The 20,973-nt window shown below is 39.5% G+C and overlaps 1 protein-coding gene across 1 annotated transcript in view; it reads left to right on the forward strand.

Moving 5' to 3' along the window:
• The window catches only part of CS (citrate synthase), a 35,883-nt gene that overhangs the window by 4,978 nt on the left and 9,932 nt on the right, over positions 1-20,973 (forward strand). The window contains exons 2-7 of the mRNA XM_007425784.3: positions 9,450-9,497; positions 10,503-10,610; positions 14,580-14,645; positions 14,744-14,875; positions 15,100-15,288; positions 20,236-20,435. Coding sequence (XP_007425846.1) covers positions 9,450-9,497; positions 10,503-10,610; positions 14,580-14,645; positions 14,744-14,875; positions 15,100-15,288; positions 20,236-20,435 — 743 coding nt within the window. The remainder of the gene's footprint in view (positions 1-9,449; positions 9,498-10,502; positions 10,611-14,579; positions 14,646-14,743; positions 14,876-15,099; positions 15,289-20,235; positions 20,436-20,973) is intronic.

The raw sequence follows: 20,973 nt of genomic DNA on the forward strand, positions 1-20,973 counted from the left end.
AAAGGCATTTATTGTGATAGTGTCCTCTAAATAATGAGGGGACATGAAAATGGGAATAGAATTCTATTTTTCTGTAGATGTACCTTCAGTGTCAACATTAGGAAGCCAAGCAGATCAAGCCTGGTAGTCTTAACTACTCTTCCTGGATTTGGGAAGAGTAAGACTACAGTTGCATGTGCTACCTTAATAGATTTATGTAAGGATTCTATAAGTACTTGGTAAATAATAAACTCTTCTGTAGAAAGAGAACGTTGTCTTGGATGAGGCTCTTTATCGATTATCACTGACCCTATTTGCAAGGACAGTTGTCATGTGATGATTTGATTTTCAATCTTTTTGTTATGTGTGTTGTATAATGTATATGTTGATATATAGTGTATATATAGTGTGTGTGTGTGTAGGTAGATAGATAGTATAATGTATATGTTGATATATAGTGTATATATAGTGATATATAGTTGATATATAGTGTATGTATATATATACATATCACTCCTGGCCTTCTGGAAGGATTTGAAGACCTGGCTCTGTCACTTGGTCTGGGGTGAGGAGGGAAGACATCAAGTGTGGGGGTGGCTAGTCCCTTAGAAGCCTTTAGTCTGCAGCTCTGGAAACCATCAGCCTCTTACACTTTTTCTTTTTTTGGTAATGCTTTGTATAGCTTTTATGTTTGCTGCAATTTTATATATATTTATTGTTTTAATGGATTATGTGAGCTGCCCAGAGTCCCCCATTAAGGGGAGATGGGCGGAGATAGATAGATAGATAGATAGATAGATAGATAGATAGATAGATAGATAGATAGATAGATAGATAGATAGATGCACTCTGCTAGTATATCTTCCCTTCCAGACCTAAAGAAATGGAACCTCTGAAGGCCATTTTAACCTAATGAATGCCTTCCTCCTTTGTATGTATACTCCAACCACACCAAAACTACATATTAAAAAGGCAAATCCATGGGAAGGGTTTTTTAAAAAGCCCCTTTGGAAATGCTTCTTTCACATGTACATGTTAGTACTTGTTAGTGTATAATGACTGAAACATAGAGTACGTTTTAGGCCTGTATGTGTGCATGTGGGTAAGTATGTGCTGATGCTATGAAATACAGAATCTGGACACTGGTTAGTTTCTTGGTCTCTCTGAAGTTCTGAGAGGTATAGGAACATGTGCCCTGTGTATGCTGAAAGTTACAGACCAAAGCAGGCTTCTGGTTTGCTTCTTTACTTTTCAGTCTAGCCTCTTGCCCTGGGATTTTCTAGTCATCTCACATTTAAGTACTAAGCAGGTCCCGTCCTGCTTAACTGATGTAGTAAGGGTCAGGTCAACTGGATGCTGCCACTTGCTGTAACCATTTTGGAGAACAACGTTGGAGAGGGTGAGAGCACAATTTCTTCTGATAAGTGTAGCAAGCTCCATCACTGAGAGTAGCTCAGCTAATCTGTGGCTTCTGGAGATTAGTGCAGATTTTGTATAGGGTACAGTAATTATCTATAGAAATGAAAGAATTTATTGTGGTGTTTACTAGCTCCATGAATATAAGTAGTCATCGTTTAGTGACTGCCTTGTACAGCAACCATTTGCAGTTATGATGGTGATGAAAAAGTAACTTTGCAACCAATTCTTGCGTTTACAACCTTTGCAGATCTGTAAAGCAAAGGAAAGCTGAAGTACAATAAACAATTGACATTGTTATTTTGCCAGAAAGGATCTCTGAACCTGTTAACAGTTGGCTAACAAGAAACATTTCTGTGCTAGGTAAGAAGAAAGGGGCTTCCATCTTTTGTCCACCTACTTGGTTTCTAGCCTGGACACAGAATGTGCTCTCTCTCTTCCTCTCTCTTTTCTGCTAAGCTGTTTCCTTGATATCTTATGGCTTAAAAATTTGCAAAAGTCCCTCAAATCAAGCTTGACTACATAGACACAACCCTGCAGTTTTCTTGCCAACAAGACAAAAGTAATTTCCTGTTGCTACCTTCCAGGATTCTTTTTTTTTTTTAACTTTCTACTGTAGCTTGCAATCCTGAAATTCTCTGGTGGTCTCTCATCCTAGTAATAAACAAACTTGACCATACTTAGCTTCTAAATCCAGATAAGGCCTGCTAGGTGCAACCATTGACTGGCAGTCCTTAAATACAAAGGTGCTGTGTTCAAATGCAGGGCTAATAAGTGCTATTCTTCAAATAGGCCAGTTGAGGCCTAGCTGGGCTTTGCAGCAGATTCATCAATTAAGCTTGCCTTCTCAAAGAAGTAAATAAAGGCTATCCTAAAGCAGTATTGATATTTAGTGACTTGGGCTCACCACTGGGGTGTGTTTAGACATTATCTTTTTCCTTTCCTTTTGTGCCTTCTGGATACATGAAGGGCCTGAACCTGGAGAGCATGAAAAATGGGTTTGGATTTTAAAAGGAAACCTGCTGTAATACATAGCACATTACAAGGATGCTTACTGAAATGGTATTATTTCTGTAGTTTTTGCCCATGAAGTAAGAGTTGGTTTGACGTTAAACATCCAATCTGGACAACACAGGAGTAGAGATCATGTACATCTAGTCTGCATATCCCCAACCTGGTAAATTCCAGATATGTTGGGGGTACAACTCCTAAAATTCCCAGCTAGCATGCAAGTTGCTCGTTTGGAGAAAAGCTAATATGATCAGTTGAGATTCCTGACTTCCCTGTTAGATAACACTATTGTTAAGGATTACACAGAATCCCATAATAATTATTGTGGTGAATATTTGCATCACATGGAAGCTTGGTATTTCATAGATGTTCCTCACTAAAAGAAAAGTTTAAATGAAGAAATGAGAACAAGTCATTCTAGAATTCTCAACAGCTTTAGGGCAGGGTGGTTCTGAACTATGTTAGAAACACTAATGTGAGAAAGTTAATTAGAAAAGCCCCTTAAGTAGGAGGTGGGTCTATTATCTGAAGCAGGTATTTGCCACACACATATGCTTTTTAATAGTACAGGCATTTTTTTGTCACTTGACTGGCTCCTAGGAATTTCTCCCTGCCTTCGATATTTGATACTTTCTGCAGTGTTTTTCAGTATGCAATAGTGTTTGCTATTTTGAGAGGCATATGAAATTGAGAGAGAAGAAAGCCTGAATCCTGGAAATCAGACCAAGCAAGGTTAGAATCTTTGGATTCCATATAAAAACAAATCCTTTTGTGTTGCTAACTTGATTGGTTCATGAAGAACATTTGAAAAACTTTATGGGAGTGCATGTAGGCTTTCTTCACAATCTACTCATCATCCTGAGAACTAGAATTTTGGGGGTTTCTGGCAAGAAAAGCTCCATTCAGATATTTTTTTAAAATGCCAAACTACCCAAAGGAGTAGTGGTAAGCAGCCCCTCCTTTACATAAAATCATGCTGTTATGTCCCCTTCCAATCCTATGATTCTGTGACATTACCATAAAGTCCAATTCTTGCTTAATTTAAATCAAAGCATCCCCAGTAGAGAGCTGCCAGCCTCTACTTGAACACATTTAGTGAAATGAGTTCGTTACATATCTGGATAATAGGTTCTATTGCTGAACTATTTACTGTTAGGAAGTTCTAACATTCAAAAGGAATCTTCCTTCCTGTAACCTAAGTCCATTATTCCATATCGTGCTAAGGGGTGATAGGGACAGGACTTGGTCATCTTCTTTATAATGCTCCTTTAGGTATTTGAAGAATTTTTTTATCTCTTTCAAGATTTCTTTCCAGATTAATTACTAATTACTATATGAAAGATAGCTAATCCGTTTGTGCTGTTTTTCTCAGTGTTTGTCCCACAACAGATGTTGGGGTAAAGTCCCCCATCATTGCTATCACATCTCTTTGAAAGACCTACAGTTCGCTTTTTGGAAGCATAATCCATATCTTTTCCCCTTTTGGGGCAAAAATTGAAGATACCAGTAACAGTACTGCTCCTATGCATTTAGACACTTATTTTACTTCTGATGAACTCTACACCATCACTAGGTTCATTCACTAGGATATCAAAGTGTGGATATTTTTAACATACAGGGTCTTTTTTATTGGTTTTATTTCTATTACAAAATTATATCATTTAGATTCCCCGTTATATCTATTAAGTCGTATTTCAATAGAAGGGAATATATGTAGCTCAGGGTTGAACTTTGGAGTCCTTGGTGCTCTCTGAACTTGGTTGTTTGCTTGCAGACATTTCATTACCCAACTAGGTAACATCAGTGCTAGTGAGTGTGGGGTTTGCTCCCTGTTTTTATACAGTAGCTTGCCCTGCCAGTATTGGTGAGGGTGTGGTTTTCTCCTAGGTAATTCCTTGATTAGGTTATTGTTTTCTGCTTGTCTGGTATTAATCCCTGCTTATCTGCGTGTTGGAGAGGATGTGTTCTGGTCTATGTGTTTCCTTCTTAGCTTCTTTATTGTCTCTTTTGAGTCTCCTTTGAGACTTTTGAGTCTCTCTCTCTCTCTCTCTCTCTCTCTCACAGATGTTTTATTACCTACCTAGGTAACATCATCTGTGCCTATTTGGGTAATGAAATGTCTGCAAGCAAGCAGCCAAGCTCAGAGAGCACCAAGAACCCTACAGTTCAACCACAAGCTATATGTATATTCCCTTTTATTGGAACAGCCAGTGTACTTGTCAGCACAACACGGTCTAGGGATTATCATTATATTGCTGACCTGAATCTCGGAAGCTTATTTGAGTTGCTAGCCTAAATGCTTTTTTGACTTTCTTCCCTTCTACCCTGGATCAGATAAAGTATAAGAAGTGTTGTAGATCGGAGATATCTAGAGATTCCATACAGCATGCTAAGCTAAAACCAAACAGAACCAAACAAAATACATTATAGGATATTGTGTGCTCCTAACCATTGAGACTTTTAAGTAATAGTTTCTAGCCAACCCTAGTGTAATAGTATTTATTTATATATCAAATTCGTCACCGCCCATCTCGTTGAACGACTCTGGGCGGTTTACAAAACATATATATGAATGAATATATGAATGCAGCCATTGTGGCTCCTTCCACAAGTTAAAATAAAGCAGGCTTGATAGCTTGCTAGATTTTCAGTTGCACTTCAACTTTGCTACTGACATTACTAAGTGTATGAGAATCTGTAGCAAAATTTAGCAGAGGATTTTATATGTGTGCATATATGGTGTCTGCTGCTACTGTATACAAACTGTCATTTTAAGCCTGTATTAACCTTGAGAATAGTTAATGATCTATTGAGCTTCTGAACTCACCCAAAACTGTTGGAGTAGTACCACATTCATATTTAGTTTGCTTTCTGTATTTGTGATCTGAAGGCCGGCAAATAGTCTTAAAAAAAAAACTTAGAGGTGTTTATAGTACAATGCAGCCAACATATTTTGAATCTTAATGATCTTTATTCTGACACAAATTTTGTCACAAGCTATGTCTCTTTTTTTCTCATAAAAGAAAGTACAGACAGAAGACTTCTTTAATTTTGTTTGTTTTTTTTAACTGCTGTAACCAGCTGCAGAAATTGCATTCTACCATTACAAAATATGAGTGAGGCAATAAATAAATGGAAAAAAGTGATGTTATAGAAGGAGAGCAGTGCAAATATTGAAGTAATTAGAAGAAACCTTTAACATTTTGGGGCACATGCAGCTGGTGCATGCTAACATGTTGTCTCCATGGCTGCTGCTGATAGGTTCTAGTTCTCTGCTTTGTGGCCAGTTGCATAGGAGACAAAGTAAAGTTATCTAAATTGACAGTGTAAATAGTTTATACAAGTAACAGGCCCAGATAAAGACCATTTTTCATTCCAGAAATGTAGATACCTGCAAGGCTGTTTTTGAAAAATATACTTGGCTTAGATTCAATGCAGTAATAGCAAAATAGCAATTTCATTATATTTGAATTATTATTGTTGTTGGTCACACTGTCAGCCAGATGTTTAGACTGGATTTGGCATTTTTATCCACCCTTCTCCTTCTCTTCCTTTCACTGCCCATTACATTATTCGCCTATTTATACATACAATCTAACCTTTTATAACTCTGCACAAAAAATGAACTGCTTTACAATAGTACCATTGCTTGTAATAGACTTTTTAATGTGCCAAAAGTTACAGCTGTTTAGCTGCTTTGTTACTTTCTTTTGTCCTGAACATCAATAGATTATATTCATATAATATCTCATATAATTCAAAGAATTAATAGATTTACAAAGAGTCTGATTACACATCTAGATTTTTGGTGAACACGATTTTTGATTTGTCAAGGAGACAGTGAGGTCCATAAGGTTGTGATCTCCATGTTGCTTCTTTTATTGAGCATTGCAAAAACAAAAAGGCACCCTTAGGTTGCTAACTCAAATCTTTACTAGCCCACCTATCTACATATCTGCAGTAATAATTCATGGCTCAAAATAAGAAAAAAGAATGGGGATTTCCCTAGTTCCAAAGCATTTGGGATTTTGTAAATATTAATTTGAAACATTGAACTATATGTAAACTCAGACTCTACAAAATGCTAGTGCAGATTTATAATAATAAAGTATAGCCCTGGATTCATATATGAATTCATATTTTTATATTCCACTCTAAACAGTTTAATATTATGATGGAATATTTGTAGATGTACTGTTCCTGAACCTGCAGATAGTGTATTTAGAAAAGCCAGTGCTAGTTGGGAATATGAAAATAATTCAGTGCACCAGGAGGGTATTTGTTTGAAAAGGAAATTCAGTCACCTGCCCATAAAAATGATGGGAAATAACTATATTTGGTGTATCTTCCAATTAATATTGTTTTTCTACAACCTTCCTTTGGGAGTTGTCCCAAGATATTTCTGTTAAGTCCAGAGTGAAGAAGAAATATAAGTTGCTTAGATACAGCTCTAGGAATCACACCACTTGCCCCTAAGCATCCTCCATTTGCTTTGAGCAGTGACTGAGGGTTTTTCTTTCCCCTTTCTGATTACCTGCAGAGGAAGAAAAAAATCTGCTCTAGGAGAAAAGCATCTTTCTTCTGCAAGCTAAAGCTAAGCTACCGTGCTGCCTTTTTAGTATGGAAATTCCAGTTTTAGCAGTATAATGGATTATTTAATAGTCTTAAATCTGAAAGTCACTGTTTCGGGTTACGGCTGGCTTTCTCTGCTTTGCATTATGTAGAATGACTTTGTGGAAACTGTAATAACATTTCTGCAAGAGCTTGATGTCTCAATATTTTTTAATGGGCCTAGCTTTTAGCAGTGTCTGTAGTGGGACATTTTTTTCCAATCGGAGAGGTGTACGTGTCAAGCCAGATAGCTCAATTGCTGCATGGGCTGTCCAAGAACAGAAGCCTCCATGTATGTGCTCCTCAGAAGGCATTAGAAGGAAGGCTATTGAAGAGGTAAGCAGGTAAAAAGAGACATGAACAAACATGAGTTCAAGGATGCTCAGAAAAGTCTCTGCAAGGAAGCTGAAGGCCAGCTGGAAGTAGGCAAGGAATTGTCAGCAATGTTTGTAGGATTGCTTATTAAGGAACTGGCATTTTATAATTTGGCTGAGTTCTAGGCAGCATTGGTTACTATTTCTACTTAATGGGGGAAAGTAGCTAATCTTGTCAAAGGTTTTGACTCGTGGTAATGGGGAATAACTCACATAGTCCATTGCTGCCTCATGTCTAGGCAAGAAGAATTATGTGCAAAATCCTCTGGATTAAGGATCACAGCTCAATTCTAGAGCACACATTTTCCATGCAGAAGGCTCTGTGTTCAATCCCTGACCCCTGTAGGAAAGACTGGCAAACACTGCAGTCTTGAAGCCCTGAGAGATGTTGGTAGGCAAGGCAGACCAGAAAATATTGGGTTGGGCAGGTTATTTGTCTGACTCTGTGGAAGACAGCTTCATATGTTCAAAGCCTTTCATTTAATCAGCAGAACTGTCCATCTTGGAAAAAACTTTCACTGTCACTGCAGCTTATTTATATGCTGGGACTAGATAAAAGTTGATCTACTTAAGAAACAAATTAGTCCAACTGATGGTGTAAGCTTAGTTTCTTACAGATGGCCCTACTAAACCATATTTTCCTGCAGGCGAAAGGTGTTTGGTAACTCCGTAGGTGTCTTGATTCTGTATTTTTTAATGGGTGGTTCACACATTGCACTGAGGCATTATGTGGATTGTTTGGTTTTTGGCTTAGGGTGTGGTGTGATGAACCAGGCATTCTGATTTGTAGAGCTCTGTTGATTTCATCCTTATTTATTTAACAAACATATTTGCTACCCACTCCCTTAACAGCTCCAGGTGGTTTACCAAAATACTACAAAAAGAATTGTCCCAAATATTTCTGTTCTCCAGATACTTGGATTACAATTTGTAGGATGTCTGACCATTGGCCATACTAGGTGAGACTTGTGGGAGTAGTATTCCAACACATATAAAAGGTACCATATGATAGAAAAATACGTGTGTGGGTTGGTGCAAAGTATGACAGAGAAAATGGGCTAATGATGAGAAGACAAAACCTATTCTCTCCCACGAATGAATATCAGCCAGTATTTAAAAGTTAATCTTGCTCCAGCATTATCTCTTCCTTAGTTTTAGTCTGTTTAGCAATTAAGATTGTAGGAAACTTGTTCATGCCCCAGGTATGGCATTGAACTGAATATGAAGACAGGGTTGGATTACAACAACTAAGCAGAGGAGCAGCACTGTGTATTATTTCTAGCAACAACTCTGGGGAGAAAAAACAATTCAAGTGTTACCTTCCCTAAGTTGATTAGACTGTGAAAGTAGCAGTGATGCATAACTGACAGGAGACTATTAATAAATATTGTTGAACCTCCCCTAGATCAGCCCTGACGTTATTGCCTTTCTGGAAGTAAATCAGGCATTTGCTGGGGCTGAAGCCAGGGCTGAAAACTGCGACCGTTGTTAGCTTCCCCCAGACAGGGGGTCGTATTAGTGTTACTGCTGTTGCTTAAAGGGGAGGCCAGCAGTTGATCTCATCCTTCCCTCTAGTGCCCTCCTTTGGATTTCCAGACTAAAACATTTTAACAGAACCCAGTAATAAACAAAACACATACATTAGTTGGGACTAGCAACTAATGGGAATGCTAATAGCGTATTTAAAAAAGGAAGACTTAGAGTGATAAGAATTTAAATCTTTGCTCAATCATGAAAGATGCTCAAGAGGTTCCAAACTGACCTGAATGTGGGTGCTTGTGTGTGGTTGCCACTGACCCGTCTTAATTTACTGAGTGCTGCATATTTCTTTACATAGATCTAAGTTACTGGTTTTAATTTTTTGTTATTATTTTATTGTGGGTATTTGATGTTTATATATTTTGGGGATTATCAAAATATTTACAAATCTATTTCAAAGCGTAGTGAAAAACTGTGGTGGGGTTAGGTGTGACAAAGTCTGCTAAAGGTGCATGTTAGAGCATGGAGGATTGTCAGTGTAGAACTAATGTTTAAGATGCTATTTCTTTCTCTTTACAGAATGCATCATGTATAATTTTTGCTGCCAGACATGCAAGTGCTTCTACAGTAAGTTGTTTTTTCATTTCTTGTGGGTTGTACAAAATCTGTTGGTTGGCTGTTGGAGTCTTTTGGCTATACCCAAGATCAGTCCAGGTTGGTGATTGCACTATAGGTGCCAGATGTATACTTGGTGTCAGTATATATTTTTTTTCAAATTCAATAGTTGCTTCTCATTGTCAATGAATTTCAGGAGATAGAGGAATAGTTTGTAAGACCATAACACGTTTCACCATTTATTGCATGAATTTATAGTAGAACCACAAATACAATGTTGTAGTTGTTGGAGAAGGAAGAAATCGTGCTAGTTTTTCAGGTTGATTTTTAAGCTATGCGAGAATGTAGTTTTTAAAAGTTTCATACTTCCATTCAGAAGCTATATCAATGGTTTTGACATATAACCAAACCATTGATAATACACAGTGCATGCCTCTTAACTTGCATGCAGGAAAACCAATGTAAAAAGCAAAAAGGATATTATTTAAACTGTGTGCATAGAAAATAGTCCCCAACCCCATCTCATCCTTTTGTGCTCAGGTGAAACAAGATGATGAGTGAAAATGGTGCAAAATCACAAAATCCTTAAAAAATTAAATCAAGATTTTTGAAGTCACTTTCATCAGCAAGTTATAAAACCACTAGATTAAAGCATAGACAATTCAGTAACACAAAGATATTACAAATGTGAAAAATTTGTAAAAGTGGTCTGAAGAAAAAAAGTATAGAAATAATGAACAAGGGTTGTGGAATATACCAAGTGCTCCATGAGTGAACCAGATGTTATGGTACTAGGACAAAACATTTGTTAGTGTAGATTGCTCCCAGAGCTATTGTAAAATAGGTATAATACAAATCTGAGCAAAACTTTACTTCATATGTCTACTCTTTTAGAACTACTACTTGTTTTAGGACTACTACTTTTTCTCTCATCTACCTCTTTTCTATGCTGGTTTACTAACGTTGACAGTAGTTGAATTGTTATTATGTATAATATTTGACATTATTTATTTTCAGAATCTGAAAGATGTTCTTGCAAATTTGATACCCAAGGAGCAAGCAAGACTTAAAAGCTTCAGACAACAATATGGCAGTACAGTCATTGGACAAATCACTGTAGATATGGTGAGTTCTGTTGCCATGCAAGCAAGACTGGAGAATACATCAGTGTGCAAATAGTCTAGCTTCTGTACTTGGCAGGAATGAAATTGTTATCTTCAGACAAAATGAATTGCAAAGGAGCCTCTTTGCTGTTCTTCCCGTTAGAGATGTTGTCATCTGGCAAAATGCCTTTAGGGAGATGATGATACATTGCCAGAGACCTATGCTGCATTCCAGACATTAATGTGCGATCTAGACAAAAAAATCAGAAAATGTTTGGAGTATATGAAAAAATAAGGTTCAGATCCAACTGCAGCTTACATAAGAGCTTCAGATTCAACTTTAGCGTCTCAAGTGAAAAGCTGGCAAGAATCAGGACTAGAAGTAACCTCTCTCTGGGATCTTGGAGAACTGCTTAGTATTTGTTTCTCAGTGATCTGCATTATGTAGAAACTATTTTCATTATGTTTGAATGGCAACAACTACATGTTGAACTCTTCTGCTTAGTCTCCTAGTATAGAGTGAGGTTCTTTACTTGGAACTTGCTACTGGTGGATTGGTCTTATTTAAGGATGTGTCCACTTCTTCCTTCAGGGAAAAAACAACAACAGAAAATTATACCCGAGCAGTTCAGAATCTGCAATCCAAATACATCTGACAAATTAAGGCCATTGCTTAATTTCTCTTCCCTAATTTATTCTGAAATGTGTACTATTTTACATAATACTGCTTTTACTTATCAGGGAGGTAGCTAACCTTGAACCCCTGGAAATCTTACTTAGTCACCTCTCTGTTTTTTGAAGCTCCTATTCACATGGTACAGATACTTTCAACTATATATCTACAGCTGTAAAGGTCTGCATGCTTATAGCTAAGTCCTGCTGATAATAAATTAGTAATAAAGTTGAGTGCCACTTTACATCACAGATACTGGTTGTGGTGATTGTTTCAACCTTGGTCTAATTTTCTGTCTTAGCTTAAGATTTAACCAGTAATAGCTGGTACTTCTCCACTTCTAAGTATCAAATCAAATGTTGCATCCCTAGCCCATGAGTTCCAATTTCCTGTAATAAATTGTCTTCCTTCCTTATTGGATATATTCATGTATACTGTATGCATTCATTTTGGTTACATATCCCAGGCTTGCTTATCCACTAGCCTGGGCCCCCAAATGATGTTGCAAGTGCCAGGAACGTACAGAATGTTCCATGTTCCATGCACAAAGCAGCCAGTTTGAGTGATCTATGTCTTGGACCGAAGCATGTCTATTTGTTCCAGGAAGAAGCAGCTCAGAGGATCAGGGAAAAGCCAAGGACATCAGCATCAATGGCTAAGAGAATAGGGAAAGGAAGGCGCTGGGAAGATTAGCAAACAGGCTAGCATGCAGGCCAGGTGAAGGAGGAGGACTGTGAGAAGTGAGGCCCAAAAGCCTTGCCCTACTCACCTGGTAAGACACCTCCAAATTTTGTCTTGACCAAAACCTGGAGCACCCAGAATGTTCCAGGTTTTGGTTCTGTCAAACTGGAGCCCACTGGGAATTGTTTGCAGAACTTCTGGAACCCATTGTGTTCAAGAGAGAACATTTTTCTGTGTGGTGCTCATTGCTAGCAGGCACCTACTTTACTACTCCCCACTCCTGGGTATGCTTTTTCCTCATCTTGCCTCTTTACAAAAAAAAAAAAAAAAATCACTATGAGGTTGAGAAGAAGCAGCAGCCTTCAGTGTAAGTTTTATTTCTAAGTGTGTTTCTGGGCTCATGTGGGCACCAAGATAAAACTGATGAGTGCCTCCTGTAAAAAATGAAAGGGTGAACTGGGATGGTAGGATTATACTGGTAGAAAGGAGGAACGATCTGGAGGCAGGAAGCCATGATGGAAAAGAGGGTAGTGTTTTATTGTTTTGCATTTTGTCTCTATTCCATGCATTTCTGTTACCTGGAGATTTTTCACATATGACTGATAAATGTTTTGCTTGTGTATGTCTTTTTATATGAGCATTTGCTTTTTCTGAAATAGGTGCTTCGTTGTGTTTTATGGAGAGAAGGGTGAGATTTGACATTTGGGGCTCAGATCTCAGTTCTGTCTTGACCAGGTTGTTTTTCTCTGACTCATATTGGTAAATTAAGTCTTGAAGTAAAAAACGTTTGTATTTAAGAAAATGGCTTTGAGTCTTCCCCTCCACATTTGCCTAGCTTTTGCTTTTCTGGCTTTTAGAAATGTTTCTGAATGAGCATGGTTATCCTTCCCTGCAGCTATTTTATGAGAGCCTCAATGGCATGCTCTCAAACTTCCAAAGGCCTATAATCCCAGGCCAATGAGGAATAACAAATTCTTCTTGTAGCATTCTAGATCCTCTCCCAAAGATGCCATGGGAAGGAGAGGTACAGAAAAGTGAGAAGGTAGTGGGGAATGAGCTAGAGAGGACCCTAGAGGAAATGTACTATCTGATGTATGCTGATGATATCCAGCTTTACATTGCCATCCCAGACTGAGCCAGAGATGCCATAGAAGTTCTGACCCAGTGCCTGGAGGCTATGAGGAACTGAATGGGAGCTTAAATTATGCCCCTCCAAGATGGAGTTGCTGTTTGCCAATAAACATTAGAGCACAACACCAACATTGAGCCCAGGAGTTACTCTGGATGGGGTCATGCTTCTGAAGGAGCTGGTCCTTGACTTGAGAATCCAAGTGAGTTTCTGGCTTCTACTTAAGCAGCAGGTGGAAGCTGTGGCTAGGGGAGCTTTCACCCAACTTGTGCACCAGTTACAATCCTACTTAGATCAGGATGCCCTGGTGATGGTAACCCACACGTTGATTGCTACTCAGTTGGATTACTCTAATATACTCTATGCCTTTGGAAATGGCCCAGAAGTGCAGCTGATACAAAACACAGTGACAAGTTTGCTGGTGGGACAATCCCACAAGTCCAGAATAGCACCTCTGTAAAGTTGACACAGCAGTTACCAGTAGGCTCCCAGGTTCAATTAACAATGCAGGGTTAGGGTTAGGGCAGATTCTATTTCAGCAGTGTGGCACTGGTTTATATCTCCTATTATTCACTCCAGGCACATCCAACTGACCACGATCGCTTGGCATAATGATAGCTGTAGCTGAAAACATCCAAAGAGTACCAGCTTGAGAAAGTTATCCTCACTGATACAAAACTTTGGGATAAGTTTAGAAAATTTCATTTCTGGCATCATGCATGGTAATTGATGTAAAAGTTTAACTTGTTAGGAAAAGTCAAAATTAAGCAATCAGCTGCATTGCTGATTTTATTTGCAATCCAGTTCTTTCTCAAGTGAGGAGCTGCCAAAACAGTTTTCTTGATTTCTACTAACTTCCTAGGCTGTGCCAAGCCTCATGTTCTTTGTTTCTGAATTAGAATTCATCTCATTAGTTGCTTTTAAATTGATGTCCTCTGTAATCTAGTACAAACTTGATGCAAAATACTGTAGCAAGTTTTCTGACTGCCAGCTGGAAAGTTAGCCTTGATGTTTGTTGAAAAGTGCTTTTCTATTTGACCTGATTGAAGCTGTTGTTCTAGACAAAAAGGTGGGTGGAAAGAGAAATAATTAAGACGAAGCAGGGAGCAAGAAACACTGTTAAAATTTATCACTGTTGCTTTCCAGAGTGCTGAAAGTGGTGGAAAATATGTAATAAAACTTTGGGAACAATTCACCAATTTTTCCATGATATATAAAAAGTGAAATATTTACAATATTATGTCAATAAGCTAACTGCAAATATGGCCTAGAACTTAAATCACCTCAGACTGAATGGAGAAGGGGAATTTGGAGAAACTAGGAAGGCCATATACAAACTCAAAACACAACTTCTATCAAATATCATCCAGTCAGATATTTGTGACTTACCAGGGACAGATGTAATCAGACAAGGCAGGGATTTTTCTGCCTTGTACATTCAGGTTGGCTAGAGGGTTACGGTGGAGGCAACTTTCTTCTTGTTTTAAGTAACCTTCTTTGTTCTCCAGATCTACGGTGGCATGAGAGGTATGAAAGGGCTAATATATGAGACCTCTGTCTTGGATCCTGATGAGGTAAGAAGAGCAGAATTGGTGCCATTGCTTATGTTATTAGTTCTTAGCCTCTCAGCTGAAATGTGATTTCTTATCCTGCTCCTTGGGTTGGTTTTTAGGGCATTCGTTTCCGTGGCTACAGCATTCCTGAGTGCCAGAAGCTGCTTCCCAAAGCCCCCGGAGGTGCAGAGCCCCTTCCTGAAGGGCTCTTTTGGTTACTGGTGACTGGAGAGATTCCCTCCCAAGAACAGGTAATAAGATATTGCAAAGGTTGCTGAGAGGCTGTCATGTGCAGCCCACTTAAGTGACCTTCAGAGTGATTGTGCAACCTTTTTTGTGTCTAGGGAACTGGTGGGGAAAACAGTAAAAACTCTTTTGTAATGAAGAGAACAGCCCAGAGCATGGAAGGCTGCTGTAGGATAGCACCTTTTTCCCCTAGTTATAGATGTGTAACACTGTGGTTTTCTTTGCTCAGGTGACTTGGGTGTCTCGAGAGTGGGCTAAGAGAGCAGCCCTGCCTTCCCATGTAGTGACTATGCTTGACAACTTCCCCACCAATCTTCATCCCATGTCACAGCTCAGTGCTGCTGTCACAGCTCTCAACAGCGAGAGCACTTTTGCCCGCGCCTACTCTGAGGGAATTAGCCGGACCAAGTACTGGGAGGTAAGCCAAGAGCATGCACCCTTTCCCACAAGCATTGGTAGAAGAGGCTGTAGAGGTGACTTCAAGCTTGACACTATTATGAACGTGTGTACATATTGTGAATGTGGTAGGCTTTTCTTCAGCATCTGATTGAGCCATCTAGAATTAAAATCCAGAATTACATGTTGGAAATTGTATGTATTTATAAATGGAAAAAGCATACATGTATGGTCTTAGCTATGCCATAGAACAGTTATAGTACACAGTACAGTCACTGTGATGAACTTGTTTCTCTCAGAGCTTTTTTTAGGTTGAAAATAAAAGACTTCTTACACAGTGTTGCAAAGTATGGACCTGACTATTAGGGCAATAGCTGTTAAATGTTTAGAAACTAGACTAAACCTTTTGGTAGTTTTTGTTGATCAGAGTTTGATCATGCTTAATGCACAACTAAAGCCACAGCAAAATCTGAAGATTGTTACTCCAGAGTCCTCTTACTGCACCTGCCGGTTGAGAACTTTGTGTACAGTATATTGCTAGGATTACTAAATACAAACTTTATTCTAGGACTGATTTGCTAATGTTAAGTACTGCTAAACCTATCAAGGTTTTGATAGGGATATAGTTTCGCTTATCTTTGAATCAGCAGTTGCAGGGGAAAGAGAAATCTAGCCAGTTAAGTTTACTAAGTTCTGAATGAGTACTACTATATTCCAACCCTTCAGTTGGCCCAGTCATTAACTTTCAGATTCTTTGTAACCAAGTGTACAGCATTTCCCTAGGATTGTCTGGTTAGCACATGATAAATGACAAGAGTCAGCTCAGCATATGACCTTGGTTCTCAGTCTCTGGAATCTGACTGGCTGCCCTGGTAACATGAAACCTTGAGCGTGATGACATGTGCTCTGCCCTGACTTACACTGTGTGTGCACACCCTCTGTACTGAAGCAAGGAGACTTTGGTCTGGCTACATAGATCTTTATCTGTCATGAGGTGTTGCTGTCTGATTTGGAAATGAAAGGGGGTGGGGTGGGGAGACAGTGCTAATTTTGCTGGGGCTGCCCATTAACTTTAATCTTTTCAGCACATGATCTGAAACTGGGGAACCTGCTAGAAGAGAATAGTTTCTTTCCAAAGAAGAGTGATGGCTTTGGTTCTATCCTTGCTGTTGATTATGTCTTGTCTTGAAGTGAGGTGAAAAATGGGATCCTGCAATCAGGCTCCCTTCTCTGCCCCATCGTTCTTCAGTTTTCTGTAGAGGAAGACAGAGGAAGCCAAACATTTCTCCACTTGCTGCTCATAGAAAACAGCTGCACCCAGGACAGAGCATCCTGATTCAGCAGCTGCTTGGTCAGTGGAGAACTTCCTACCCAGAGTACTCACTCTCTGCAAAAACAAAGGCAGTTGCTGCAGAATAATCATGGAATCAGTGCTCCTACCCTCATCCTATGAGGGACGACTGATAACACCACCATCCTTGCAGGAATGCCAATTGGAAGCTGAGGTCTCCAAGTTTTCCTCATCAGAGGTGGAGTAACCAGAAGAGAGCATGTGGGCATGTATTTCAGCTGAGGTACTTCTCTATGTGGCTCTAAATTACTTGACTACTTCACATCTTCTCCCAACATGGAGAAAATGAAGTTGTGGAGAAAGATATCAGGTAGTCAGAGATGTGGGCAGGTTTGGACAGGACTGTTTCTAAAATCCTCCCTGGATGAATGGCCAATCAGGTGAGCTGGATTAGGTCCATTGACTGGAGGTTCCTCGCTCCTATGTTGAATCGTGCCCTGAAATGGCTTTCTGTTCCAGCAGCTGAATAGAAATTGATTGTTAGGCTGTGCAACCCTTCCGATTTGAAGGCAAAAGGATATTCAGAATACATGTGGCTGTTCCTGTAGCATCTTTCTGCAGCTGCATCTCTACCAGAGATTGCACAGGGGCCTTCTGCAGTTGCAGCGCGATCCCTGGAAAGACAGGATTGGCTTAAGAGATGGCAGCAGGTACCATGTACGCACTCCCACAGCATTTTTTTGTCTTTGAATCCGAAGTGTTGCACAGCTTCAGCAATCATTGTGTTACTAAGAAAATAGGACTCTTTTCAGTCTAAACGGGCAGTACTATTTCTTCTCCCATCCCGTTTCATTTTAGCAAACACCTTATGATACATCATACCAATTATTCATTTAGTAGTATTATCTAACTACACCATTTTCAGTTTGTTTGTTTACAGAATTCTCCATATTTTTGACAGCCTTTTTTAGACAACCAGTACTGACAATCTGATTACGAGCATAAATGCTTCTGCTGGCATTCTGTTTTGCCATATCTTCAACTCCAGTCAGCACTGAGTCCTGCAATTAAACTAAACGTTCTTTGCAGGCTGCGTTGTGACTGAGACGGTGAGGAGTTACTCTTTCAAAAGTGTTCTGTATCCAAATCTCTACTAGAACAATTCTGGGAAAGCAAAGGTAGCTGGAATCTGATCCTTGATTCTAGCATTCTTTGATTCCTGAAATAATGCACTCCTACCCACTTGTCCTCTCATTACCCTTCCAACCTCTGAGTTGCCTTGACTGTTCTTCCTGCTGCTTCCTTCTATGTCAGAGTCCCCATGTTCAATAGAGCTTCCTCTGAACTGTTCACACTCCATCATGCCTCTGCTGCTTTCTGTCTTTCCTTGCCTTAAACTACTTTTTGATTTGCCTCATGCCAGGCCCCTTAGTTATCCTTCCTTCCTTTTCCAATGTATGTTGTAGAGCCCAGGAGTACAGGAACAGTGACATTCACTTTGATTCCAGATCTAATTCTGCATTGACTTTGTGGCAGTCAGAATGTCCTTCCCACATGATCAGGCTACTTGTGAACAGATTTATCTGTCCTGCTTGACCTGGCTGCACCAGCGTTGTGAACTCTTATCAGGGCAGCTGCTGTAAGAAGTAACCTGGCACCCATGTGACGCAGCAGTTGCAAAACCTACAGAGAGAGAGTTGTTCAGATAGTTTATGAGTTGTAGGTGTGTTTTCCATTTGCAGTAGGCAGATGGAATAAGTGCCAGCCAACAGAAGGCCAGGTTGGTTGGCACATTTGCCTTGCCAGACTACTCACTAATGCTGGGCAGGAATAAGGACAGAAAATATAAATGGGGAATGTAAAGCAAAAACCTGGAGGTGAAGTGGGGAATGACATACTCATTGCTACCCATCCCCTTTGCTGTGCATGCCTGTTTTTACTATTATAGGAAGTGACAATCCAACCTGTTCACCAGTGCTAGAAGCATGTTCTTATTCTTCACTCTTTACAAAGGCTCTTGGCAGTGGTACTTATTAGCAAACCCAGGGGCTTCAACAAGCATGAGAAAAGAGCCTCCCAGTCCCTTAAAGATAATCTTATAATGGCCTTACAATTCAGGGAGGCAGGCTCCTCCCTTCCTCCCTTCCTTCCTTCCTTCCTCCCTTCCTTCCTTTTATTTTCCTTTATTTTATAATAACAACGAAAAAGAGGAAAACAAAAAGGAACAAAACACAAAAATGCATACATTGTTAAAATAAAAAAACAATTACATAAGCATTTAAAAATAAGTGGAAAAAATACAATAGAAAAGAAATATAAAGTATACTATGTCATTACAACGATGAACAGTTACAATTTTATATATATTTATCTGATGCAAATAGCATGCATATATGTCTCTGTGTGTGTATAAAATACAATCATATAACTATCATGCTTTTTCCTAATCTACTGTATTTTGTATAAATGAGTCCCATACTTCATTATATTTGTCCATACAAATTCTAAGTCTGTAGGCAATCCACTCATAGGTGGCAAGTGTAATCAGGTCTTCAATCCATTGAGTGAATGGGGCCATATGTTTATCTTTCCAGTGTTGCAATATCAGTCTTTTAGCCATAGTAAGGGCATGGACATTTATATTATCCAGTTGTCAAATTCTATGTACAGTGGAACCTCGGTTCACGAACTTCATTTGTTCCGCGACTCTGGTCGCAACCCGAATTGGTCGCGACCCAAATCAAATTTTCCCATAAGGTTCAGTGTAATTACGGTTAATCTGTTCTGAACCATGTTTGTTTTTTTTTTTTAAACACAAAAATATGACACAAAGTACGGTACGAAGAGAGAGAACGCTAACCTTGCTTGAGGCGACTTCTGGCATGGAGGACAGGAAGGTGGGTGGGGAGGCAGTTATTGTTTGGAGGGAGAGTCCCCCTCCCTACAGGAAGCCACGACCACGTGTCACCGGAGGGAAAATGGCCGTGGATCCTGTTTGGCACCCGATCCGGTGTTTGCGAAAGGAACCAAAATTTTGCGAACGGTGCTGTTCGTGACCCGAATTGGTCATGAACAGAAGCGTTCGTGACCCGAGGTACCACTGTACTAGGTATGTAATTCAAGAGAATACTGTCCTCTGAAAATTCTAGCTTTTGTCGCACAGTCACGTTTATGTGGTCCACTACTTTCTCCAAAAACTTAGTAAATACAGGACATTGTAAGAACATATATTTTAAAGAAGCATTATCTTTATTACATCTCCAGCAAAATGCTGTTTTTGACAATCTTTTCTATATACACGTAATGGAGTCCAATAAATTCTAAATATTTTTTGTTGTATAAGTCATAATTTAAGGTCCATTGACACTCTTGTTATAGAAGTTAAAGACACTCTCCCATTGTCTAGGTAATATAGAAACCTCTAATTCTTTATTCTGCTCATCTCTTAACATCTGCATATCAAATTTATTTATTGATAACAAATGACTATAAAAGTTAATATTCTAGCAGGAAGGCTTATATGAAGAACCACCTTGAAGACTGTGTATATGTGCTTGCCTTGGTTGAAACTTCTGCAGTGGGAGTCTGCTAGCAGATCATGTGCTGCTGGGACTGTAGAGGGAAGAGCCCTATAAGCAAGTCCTCCCATTCATCTTCTCCTCCTGTTTTGCCTTGCAGTTTATCTATGAAGACTCCATGGACTTGATTGCCAAGTTGCCTTGCATTGCTGCAAAGATCTACCGTAACCTGTACCGCGAGGGCAGCAGCATCGGCGCCATTGATCCCGCCTTAGACTGGTCATACAATTTCACCAACATGCTAGGCTATAGTGATCCCCAGTTTATTGAACTTATGCGGCTCTACCTCACCATTCACAGGTAAGCCATGCCTATGTGGAAGTCCTAGATCCTTTGGGTATATTGGCTTCTACAGTTGTGGGGCTGCTGCGTTTGCAAAGTTGAGCAGTGGAGAAAGATAAAGCTTGTATGACAGCTAGTTGATAATTGTCAAAAAACAGGTGCAGAGAAGTGGTGAAATCACCACCCAAAATTGCACGTAGAGGCCACAAGTTCAGCTCTGGCTAATGCATGAACTATTATTGGAATAATCCAAACTTTTCCAATGGCTATTCCCAATGTGGCTAGGTTTGCAGGTACAGATGTTCCATCTGAGCAGATTTATGCAATGAACGATAGTACAGGTAGTCCTCACTTATCGACTGCCTCGTTCAGCAACCATTTGAAGCTATGCTGACATTGAAAAAGTAGGTTTATGACCAGTCCTCGAACTTGCGGCTGTCACAGCATCCCTGCAGTCACGTGATCCCAATTCAGGTGCTTCGCAACCAGCACACATTTACAATAGTCGCAGTGTCCCACAGTCACGTGATTGCCATTTGTGACCTCCACAAGCCAG

The sequence above is a fragment of the Python bivittatus genome, unplaced genomic scaffold, assembly GCF_059951505.1.
Source record: "Python bivittatus isolate LINGU-HERP-01145 unplaced genomic scaffold, Pbiv_v1 ctg000220_np1212, whole genome shotgun sequence".
Lineage (NCBI taxonomy): Eukaryota > Metazoa > Chordata > Lepidosauria > Squamata > Pythonidae > Python > Python bivittatus.